The sequence below is a fragment of the Echinops telfairi genome, unplaced genomic scaffold (assembly GCF_000313985.2).
Source record: "Echinops telfairi isolate 266 unplaced genomic scaffold, ASM31398v2 ScPeMD7_2;HRSCAF=8, whole genome shotgun sequence".
Taxonomy (NCBI): domain Eukaryota; kingdom Metazoa; phylum Chordata; class Mammalia; order Afrosoricida; family Tenrecidae; genus Echinops; species Echinops telfairi.
The window spans coordinates 48,431,324-48,442,395 of NW_022103898.1; the positions used below are offsets into that span (position 1 = coordinate 48,431,324).

The 11,072-nt window shown below is 36.5% G+C and overlaps 1 protein-coding gene across 3 annotated transcripts in view; it reads right to left on the minus strand.

The window, feature by feature from the left end:
• METTL25 (methyltransferase like 25) overlaps window positions 1–11,072 on the minus strand; it is a 147,254-nt gene that overhangs the window by 112,550 nt on the left and 23,632 nt on the right. For all 3 annotated transcript variants that reach the window (XM_045290537.1, XM_045290538.1, XM_004700424.2), the window contains exon 2: window positions 3,361–3,525. In XM_045290537.1, coding sequence (XP_045146472.1) covers window positions 3,361–3,525 — 165 coding nt within the window. The remainder of the gene's footprint in view (window positions 1–3,360; window positions 3,526–11,072) is intronic.

Below are 11,072 nucleotides of genomic sequence, written 5' to 3' on the forward strand. Positions count from 1 at the left end.
ACAGTCGATGCACTGCTGCGAAAGTTGTGGGATGATCTTTGATCTTCGGCAAAGCTTTATTTGCATGCGATAGTAATGCTAAGCCCATTCATTCTTCAATGAGATTTCTTCCAGTCAAGATTTTTGAGAAGTGGGTTTTTGCGACTGATAATTATCTTCAGCACACTAAAGCAGCTGTTGTCATTGTCTTTTGATCGTTACTGTACCTGAGGAGAAGTCCACTGCAGTTCTTTTTCCATACACTTCTTTGTTACTCTTCTGGATGTTTTTATAATTCTCTTGCGAGTTTTGCATTTGCAATACATTTTTGGATTTCTTTTCTTTCTTTAGTTTGGCATTCTTTGACACACATAATATTTTCTTTCTTTAGAACTTTGAAATAGAGTCAGCTTCTAATTTTCTACTGCAGTTATAACACATTACCACAAACTTAGTGGCTAAAAACAACAATGAATTTATTCTAGAGTTGACCCTTGAAAAACATGGGTTTGAAAATCCTGGGCCCACATATATTCAGATTTTTTTCTGTTGCTATGGCAGTGAGCTTCAGAGTTGCGAGTATTGCTTAAAATGCCTCTGCGTGACAACACTGGTCTCTTCGTGAGAAGTCCCCCTTTCTGGGGCAAAAAGAAGAGCTCACACATTGCTGATTAGGCAACACTGGGATTTTAAGGTGCTAATAGCCACACTTGAGCTAGTGATAGGAAAACATAATCCCAGTATCAGGCATCCCACACAGCCCAGCATCAGGCATCCCACACATCCCACACAGGATGTTCCTAGAATGTTGACATGGCTGTCTTTATGGCACCATTATTCTGATTACCACAACATAGTTCTCCCCCTCCACCACTCCTAAATAGCTGTTTACAGTCAAAGAATCAAAGAGATATTCCATAAGATGGTACTATAAAACAATGGTTCTCAACCTTCCTAATGCCACGACCCTTTCATACAGTTCCTCAGGTTGTGGTGCCCCCCCAACCATAAAATTATTTTCGTTACTACTTCATAACTGCAATTTTGCTACTGTTATGAATTGTAATGTATCTTATATGCAGGATGTATTTTCATTGTTACAAATTGAACATGATTAAAGCATAGTGATTAATCACAAAAACAATATGTAAGTATATATTGTGAACTATTTATTTCTCATTACAAATAAATGAAATTTTGTCTTGAAGCATGGTGTAGCATGGGTAACAGTCTTCGTGCCAGGTGCTCATATGTGGGCGTATCTGCATGTTGGCAGACCCGCCTGGAAACGGAGAGAGAAGCGGTATCTTGGTTCCTAAGATCATTGGAAATATGTGTTTTCTGATGGTCTTAGGCAAACCCTGTGAAAGGGTCATTTGACCTCCAAAGGGGTCGCGACCCACAGGTTGAGAACCACTGCATTATAGTATAAAACAATACTCAATAGTATTAAGCTTTATAATTTAAAACCGACAGGTTGAGAACTGCTGTTTTAGAGTAGAGAACACAGCTAAGAAAAGAAAAAAGAACGAAGGAAAGCATAATCTGGAGCCCTAGGTGCCTGGCCTTTTCTCTAGGAGAGGATGGAGGTCAGAAACAGGGTTAGAGGAGAATATAGAATATTTGGAGTGGCTTCTCTAAGGGGTTCCTTTACCACCAGTGCACTTTGCTTAAGAGGCAAACTATTCTGCAAAGCTTGCTTGAGTCATTTCAGCCAGGCAGCTTCAGCTTCTATAGTCCTCTTGAAGACCACACAAAGAAGACCTCGGAATTAGGCTATGGCAGAGAAGATCAGTGCTGGGAGGATGAAGAGTTGCAATGCAGGGCTTTGATGATCATTGAGACTGGTCTTCTGAATGCTAGATTAACCCAAAGCTACTGCATTAGAATACTGAGCTTCAACAAAGTCTTTCCAGACAGAAGTGGCAAACATTCAGATCTCTGTAGATGGCAGTCAGCACCTTTATGATCACATTTTGTAGATACTGTAAACCATGCATGGCCTCTGCCAGGGAAGTTTGAATTCCATAATGCACCCAATGCCATTCTTCCAATATGTAATAACGTAGCAAACTAATATGCTGACGTGCTCCAAGATGGAAGATACGTTTACTCCACAGCCGACTGTCGCAAGCATGCACCCCCTACATGGTTAAGTAAACTCTGTCTTTCTTGTATAGGGTATTTATCACATAAACCACCTAAAGCAGTGGTCTCACTGTTTATTTCTGTCAGAAATAGAAGAACCTTGTCCAGCTTGATACCCATAATGCCATGCTTCTACTTTACAAACTGATGGAACGGAGGACTTTCATTTCATGGAAAAGGATATCGGCAATGCGGAGGGTAAGTGAGTTATTGCTAGTCAGAAATTGCTGAGGATACAGTGCTGGACTTCCTGCCTGTGTTTGGGGTACCAGCAGACTATATAGCCCTTAGTAATGTTGCTGATGAACTCATTCATGGCCCAAAATGTCCTTACTAAGAACCATGATCCATTAAACACTGATCTTCCTCCCCCGAGCTGCCACCAGGAGTGAATTGTAAAATAAAATGGTTTAAAATGATTAAAGAGAAAAAAAACAATTAGGACTAGGGCTCAAAGGGGAAAAGATCCCTTCACAATGGAGAAGCCCAGTGGACCCATCTTTACACTAAGTGAGCAATAATCACCAATAATGAGGGAAAGTCACACGTGCTTATTGATTTAACACCTGAAAATGATGTACCACATTAGTACTATCAGAAATGGATAACCTGAATCTAATCACACAAAAACAATAGAGCAGGTACAGAAGAAAGAACATGTTTTGAAATTGATTTTGGTGGCAATAGCACAATATTACTTGATGTGATAGAACTATGGAATGATATATCTGCAAGAGCTCCCAATTAAATGATTAAAAAAAAACAACAGAAAAATCAACAGGCAAACTTTGCTATATACCTTAACTATACCAGTATTAGGTAAAACAAAGAAGTTTGAGGAACTATTTCAGATTAAAGGAGCGTAAAGAAACATGTCAATCAAATGTCACATGTGACTCATGTATAAAGAAAAAAACATCGATATCTCCCATATCCCCTGGAGCCCAGCCTGCCCCAACACTTTCCTCTTCCAGCCCATTGTTAACAGTTCTCACCAAGTCAGAAAAAATGAAAATAAGAATTAAAATCCATAGTCGTCTCTGCAATCTTTGTTTGGAAAACAGAAACAACCTTATGTAAGGATTAATAATAGCTAATGAAGGCAAAAATATGGAGTCTTATAATTATCTAGGTACAAGTAAATTTGAGGTTACATGATATAAAGTTTAATAATGAATTAAGAGTATGTTGGAATTTCAAGTATCAAGAACAACTTATAAAACACACACATACCAATTCTCTGGTTTTGCTTTCTTTGAAGAACTGTAAGCAACTGTTCAAAGGGAGTACATATTCCCAAGTTTTGTAGAGAATAATATTGTGCAGCCAGAGCAAACACTTCCACATTCACCAGCTTCTGGGAGGTTTCACAAAATATTTTGCAGAAATCAGAAATACCTAAAAAAAAAAAGAAGAAAGATAGATTAATAATAGTAAATTGATATGTAATCTGTATGATATTACAAAAGAGAAAACACAGATTTTCTAACAAAATATACTACTCACATTTACATCTGAAATTTGACAATTATCACTATAAAAGTTTTATTTATTTTTTTAATTTAAACTATTAGATATTTTTAGTGCTCTATTTCTGCTAGGTAGTCTAGTTTAGGGGCTGGGGCGTCCACTACGCATGCCCAGAGGTCCAAGCAACCGGGAGTGTGCATGCTCAGATGCTCAGGTTTCCCACCAGGAAGTGGAGGTACACCTGGGTGGGTGCTGCACCTGGATTGGCCCACGTAGGCCAGGTGAATTCAATTCAGCCAATGGGGTCGACCAGGGTCGTCCACCATGCCTCCCTGGGGAATAATTGAAAAGGCAGGAGTCCGGAGCCAACCACATGACTTTCCGACCAGCTTCTAGGGAGACTGCACATTCATGAGGAGCCCTGTGGGAGGCTGTGTAAACCTGAAACTGCTTCTATTCTCTATAAACCCACTTGGATCACAAACCAGGTTTCAGCGTGAATTCTTTCTTGCACGGAGCCAAGGACCGGGGTATATCTCTATCCTGAGAGATCTAACATTTCCTCTTCATATTTTATAAAATTGTATACTTTCAATCCCAATTAAAATTTGCCTCTCTCCCTTTTTCCCAAAAGAAGAGGTTGTCAAATCTTGCTAAAGGTACTGTGACCTCTACATTGAATTTATAAGAGATCAGCTCACACAATTGCAAACTTCCTTCCACACTCTATGTGGAACAACCATAATAACCCCAGTGGTCTTAATGTTACCACAAAATGATTTCTGTCTCATTGGACTAATTAGAACTGCTACTGTGTGTGTATAGATAACAAAATGTTCAATGCATTGTTAATATAAATTCTAAGAAACATTAGATTATATAATCTGGTGGAAACAGCACTTTTCTCCCCATAGCCAATTTTAAACTATACATTCTATGTATAATAATTATTGAGTTTCCAAATGCTCATTCAGAGTATTAGACTATTTTACTGTTAACATACAGCCGGCCTCCCCTCTCTATGAGCTCTTATACCCTGTTGAACTCAAGTATGGCTGCATATTTACAAATCCAATGGTGAACTCAAGTATGGCTGCATATTTACAAATCCAATGGTGCTATCTCCATGTATAAGGTTTTAAAGTATAAGAAAACTAATTACTCTTTTGTTTCCCAGCTCTTTAATTACAGAAGTATGAGTCCAGATGGAACCTTCTGCAACTTGAATGAATAAGACAAGTGCCATCCTAGACATTCAGCCTATGGGAAAATCAAACTTGTTTTGCTTTTCATCACCAAGATTTTTGGCTTCTTATTGCAGGGTAATGTGGTCTAATCTAAAGGACACACACAGCAGACCGATGGTCTGCTTTTCATGCGCTCAATCGCATCTTCATACGGTCTTTTGAAAGGCATGCTCATTTCTTTAAATCAAGGCCAAACCTACTGCTGTTGAGTCTATTCCGATCCATGTTGAGTCTATTGGAGTCATGCAAATTTCACACATTACAGAACAAAACTTCTCCATATGGCTTTCTCGGCTCTAATGTTTATGGAGCCCTGGTGATACAGTGAGCTAAGAACTGAGCTGCTAAACACAAGGTCAGTGGTTCAAACCCAACAGTGGCTTCATGGAAGGAAGATGAGGCTGGATGCATATTGTTATAAGGATTTTATGTTTAGGAAACCTAAAGGGGAAGTTCTACCTTGTCTCATAGGGTCGCGATAAGTTAGAATTGTCTCGATGGTAGGGAGTTTGTTTTTAATGATCTCCAATCCTCTCTAAAAAAGCTATCCTAATTTGTCTGCAGTAGCTCAAAGATAGTCTTTTGATGGAGAAGACAATTCAGTCTAGTCTTTGAAAATTATTTTTTTAAAACTCAAAAAATAATATCTGGTATCTAGTGCTTAAATGAATTTGGTAAAAAGTTCACCTCATAAAAGACCGTCGCAATCTATGGAAGCAACAGGAAAACCATACTCGGAATCTACTTTAGGTTGGCTGGCCCTCCATTTACTTATGAAGATATAAAAATATATTTAAACAACAACAAAGATGCTTCCTAAGAAAAATTAAAAGCAAGGTAACTGACAAATATTTGTGGAATTCTAAGTAAAACTATATGTTTAAGCTAATCTCTACTATTTAAGGTCTCAGTTGGAACAAACAATAACCTAAACATAACCTAATTTGAACCTATTAGTTCAAATCTGCCTGCAGGACAATGGAAGAAAAGCCTGCTGATGTACTTTCATAAAGAGTGCAGCCAAGAAGACCCTATGAAGTGGTTCTATTCTGTAACACAGATTATTAGTTGGAATTAAATTGATGGCAATGAGTTTTTAAAATCTATTTAGTTGGTGGTGGTGGCAATGTTTACTAAAATTGTCAATGATTTTTAACTTTCATTTCTGATTCAATCTAATTACAAAACTATTTGGTAAATTTAGTTATGATACACTTAACATGTAATATAAAGTTCTTTAGACATCTGGCAAACTGAATTTACTAATATGGCCAAAAATAATAAAATCTACAGCAAAATATTTAGGCATGCTACAGAGGGGAAAACTCGCTCAACTATTCAGTGAGACTACTCTCAGGTCTACGGGCAGTCTCAACATCCCCAAGTTGCAGGGCAGCAATTTCTTAGAGTGGGATAGAATAAGCGTATTAAATCTCAACTTGCAGAGGGATCATTATAGTAGTCAGTTATTGGACAATGTTGCCAACAGAAAGAAATGTGATGTTTCTGTTGGAAAAGTAAAGGTCCCAAGCAATTTAACCATGCTAAATGAAAATGGTTGGAAAAATCAAACTGCAATCTGAATTAAGTGTTGGCTTTTAATTACAGCCCTCTTAGTAATTAAAAAAATTTAGAGGTCTAAATAACAAAGACATTATCTTCTTAACAATCACTATTTTATTTTTAAAAATGGGGGGGGTAGTATTTTAATTCTGTCCAGTTTGCTCAGACAGTCTAGAAATCTATGAAAAAAATCTTTTTGAATTATGGAAATATAGCTCTAGGACTTTCTCTGTTTTCAAGTGAGCTAGCCTGTAAGTGTCATTACATGCTATTTTTAGATATACTGAGAGAGAAGTGCCAATGATCTTGTCTTTACTCCCATCTCTACAACAATACATGAGAAAAGTTATGTGGTGATGTTATAGGAAAAGTTATGTAGGTGTAGTCCTGATGGTATTTCTCTAGGTACTCATATAATGAGATTGGATTTTCCAATTGGATAAAAATGCAATCATAATGTAGCTCAACTTATACTTAGTTAATTCCAAATTAGTTTTTTATACAAGAAAGTTTGATTTTTTTAAAATACATTTTTTAATTTGCTGGCCATTACATCTATATGAGATGCCTGATTTTTTTTGCCAACATCTCCCTCTACTGGGTGAGACGAGTGAGTTTGAACATGTAGAATACAATAGAAGATAAAATGTAATTATGTGATAAATTTTGAGGTTAACTGTGTTACAGAGGTTAGGAGAAAGGTCACTATTATTATTATCACCTAGCATTTCTTTAAATGAAAATAATAGTTTCCCGGATTGCTTTATTGCATGTTCTACATGTTTTCTTTATTGACTCTTAACTTTTTGTATCATTGTTCCACAAAAATTTCTTGACCAAAACCCGCAAGCTCATTGCCATCAAGTCAGTTCTGACTCAGGTTTCTTGGAGGATAATTCAGCATGAGGTATCAGAAGGAGAGACAAGTCTTTTTATCAATATGTTATATTTACACTTATTAGTTATTGTTTTGAAGTATGAGCTCTCATATTTCTTATGAAAGAATGTTTTCAAGGATCTTTTCTTTTTCTGCCCCACACCAGATATGACTGTACAAATTAGAAAAATTCTATATACATACACGTGATTGTGAAATTCTCAAGGTAAAGAAATACATAATAGAATTTTAAAATAAAAATAAGGGATTACCATATTTACATTTTATAAGTGAAAATAAAAACACCAGTTTGACTAGGGCATTATTTAACATTTTAAAGAAGACAGAGTACTGTCAGGGTCCACAATAATTCATCACTTCTCTCATTAACATTTAAAAAGCCATAGATTACCAGTTGGGCTGCTAACCATAAGGTCACAAGTTCAAAATCACCTGCCCCTCTTAGGAGAAAGTTGAGGTTTTCCCCTTCCATAAAGATGTACAGCCTTGGAAACCCACAGGGGCCATTCTATTCTGGTTTACAGTCACTATGGATCAGAATCAACTCAAGGGCAGTGAGAGAAAGAGATCACTAACATCTGTTGCACAAAAATTATATGCCAAGTACTTTACATTTAACATAAGTCTTATCCCCATTTTCCAGAGGAAGAAACTGAGAGGCTATAATTTATTTAGGTGCCAACAGAAACCAAGTGGGAAAGCATGCAAGCTAAAGCAGTGGGCCCTTATACCATCATCTTAATTCCCACATTTGAGTAATATGGCACAGTGGCTAAGACCCAAACCCAGAATCAAACTCACTGCCATCAAGTCGATTCTGACTCACAGCTACCCTAGAAAGGGCAGGGTAGGACTTCCAGGTTGCCAAGACTAAATTTTGGGGAGAGCATGGTGTTTGAATTACTGAACTCACAGTAGCCCTCAACAGGCCAGTGTTTAGATCATGGTGCCAGCAAGAGTCCACGCAGCTAAGTACCAAACCAAGAATCAAACCCAGTGCCATCACATCACTCCCGACACAGAGGCTATTTAGGACAGAGCAGAGGTGCTCCTTCGGGTTTCCGAGGATCCAGATAGCAAGTCCATTGAACAATAAATGCAATCAGCTAAGATAGCCATTAAGAAAAGCTGGCTGTCAAAATTAGGTCAGACAAAGATCCCTTCTGACAGAGATAAATGTATGATAACATTGCAAGATATTTAATACTCACTTTATCTTAATTTGTTCACTTTCATCACTCCCTAGATATCACTTTCCACATGAAAAGTAATCTTAAATGCTCAAGAAATCAAAAAGTGATTCTTATTTATAAAACAACTGGCAAATCTCTGCAAAGGGAATGAAAGTCTTATGATAAGATTTCTTTGGGTTAGCTAGTTCTAGAAACAAAGTAACACACTATTGCATGCCCAGCTGTAAAGCAACAATACCTTACATTCAGCAGGCACTCCATTTTTAGGGAATAGATGAATGAATAAATAAATGGATGAAAAAAATCCCTCAATGCACTTAATACAACAGCATCACCTCCCTACCTAATAGGCACAAGGAAACATTCTCCTACAAGTCTGCAGTAGAAGTCATCACTGAGACCCCTCAGGAAGACTTCTACAGCACTGTTAGCATATTCATCCCAGAGCCAATGACTATAATCAAAGGGTGAGACAAGAGTGAGTTTGAACATGTAGAATACAATGTGAGATAAAATGGAATTATGTGATAAATGTTGAGGTTAGCTATGTTACAGAGGTTAGGAGAAAGGTCACTATTATTATCACCTAGTACAGTCTCAAAGCCCAGCATTTCTTCAAATGAAAATAATAGTTACCTTATATTAAAGATTCTCACAAGGACACAGAAATATTTTACATGCAATTCTACATGAATGTCCTACAGATGTCTCCAATTCAAAAGGTTCAAGACTGAAAGGAATGTTCTCATTTTGTTGGAACCTTTTTGTCCTATTTCCCATCTTTAATGGCTTCATCACTCACCCCGTGCCAAAGTTAAAAGCTTTTACATTATCTTAAATGGTTCTTGTGCCCTCGATCTGCACACGCAGCTATCCATCAATCCTCATGTCAAAATGTCTTTCACTTGGACTCCCCCACACAAACCCCATCACTGCTGTGGCTCAAACCCTATTAACTCTCACCAGTGTTACAACAATAGCTCCATAGTTGATTTTCCACCCCACTTTATCTACACTCCCATAGCACAATAAATTCTGGTTGGGTTGAATTGAAGAAGTTTTCTAAAAAGGAAAGATATTTACGTTCCAATGCAAATTTAATTACACATTTTAAGGCTTTGGCTCACACAATAGCTGACTTTAGGCTTTAACCTTCTGTATTGTTTAGTACAAGTCAAACAAATTTCAAGTCTGTCTTAATGAATTTTGAATATTGACGATGGGATAAGTTAAATTTTATGAATTTTTGAAAATATAATCCTGTGACATTCCTAAAAAATAAAACTATATACTATTGTTTTTAAAAAATAAACCCATTTATATCACACAATTATGAGCCAACAAACGTTTTCCCTAAGCTACTCTAGCTTAATTTATAGTTGCATATGAAATGAAGAAATACGTTATTTTGACATGCATACCACTCTCTTGGAAAGAACTTAAGATATAATTAACAAAAGATTCATATGCATATCTTTGTGCCAATACTAACACTATCACTCACATTGAATATATAAATATAAAGTACACTTAACTATTCCAAAAGCATTTTTGCATTTCGGTATTTATAAATATAAACATGAAATTAAATATAAAAATCTAACTACAATATTTTAACTTTAACAGACCTTTTAATGTCACATTTAATTTGAAGGCAAATAAAATATCACCTAAAAACACTAAAAAATTTGGCTTTCTTTTGGTGAATCAAAAGCAAATTTCACAAAAATAAACAAATCAGGTGGTATCTATTATGTGCAAAGTAACAACTGAACCTATTGAATAAGTAAGTAACTTTGCTACAATTTGACATTCATCTATGGGGATATGCTATCTTAGCATTTACAGAAAACATAGACAGCAATTTTTCTACATAGATCCTGACAGTGAGCAAACTCCAATTATAATTCTACCGAGAAGCACATGAGAAGCGTTCACACAGGCCTTGTTGCATTTTTGCTTTTAAAATTTTAACAAAGTTTAATGTGAAAAAGGGAACTAACGAAAGCTGATAAAAAAGTCTCTAGGTTTCCTAATTAATGGCATTCTTACAAGTTCTCATCTTTCAGAGCATGACATTTTTTTCTAGGATAAAAAGACTGATTCCAAATGTTCTTCCCTCTATAACTTCATGTGTCAGTTTCACTCGCAGAGCCGGCCAGCTGCCATGGGAACCCTCTTTCCTTGTCCCGGACTTTTTTTTTATAAAACAACTTATTTTATTTAAAAACAAGATAATTATAACTGTTATCTTATAAATGAAAATATGTGATACTATATATTTACATAAAATTTATAATGTTTAACATTATACATTTGAGATATTGGGTTCGATATAACCTAGGGATTGCTTGGGTCAGTCGTATGATAATCTTTGCTACATAGTTTGTCTTTCCTTTTTTTTAAAATCATTTTTTTGGGGCTCATACAACTCTTATCACAATCCACACAAACATCAATTGTGTAAAGCACACATCCGTTGCCCTCATCATTCTCAAAGCTCTCGCTTTCCGCTTGGGCTCCTGGAATCAGCTCATTTTTCTTCCCGCCCCCTCCCTCCCTGCTCCCCCCTCT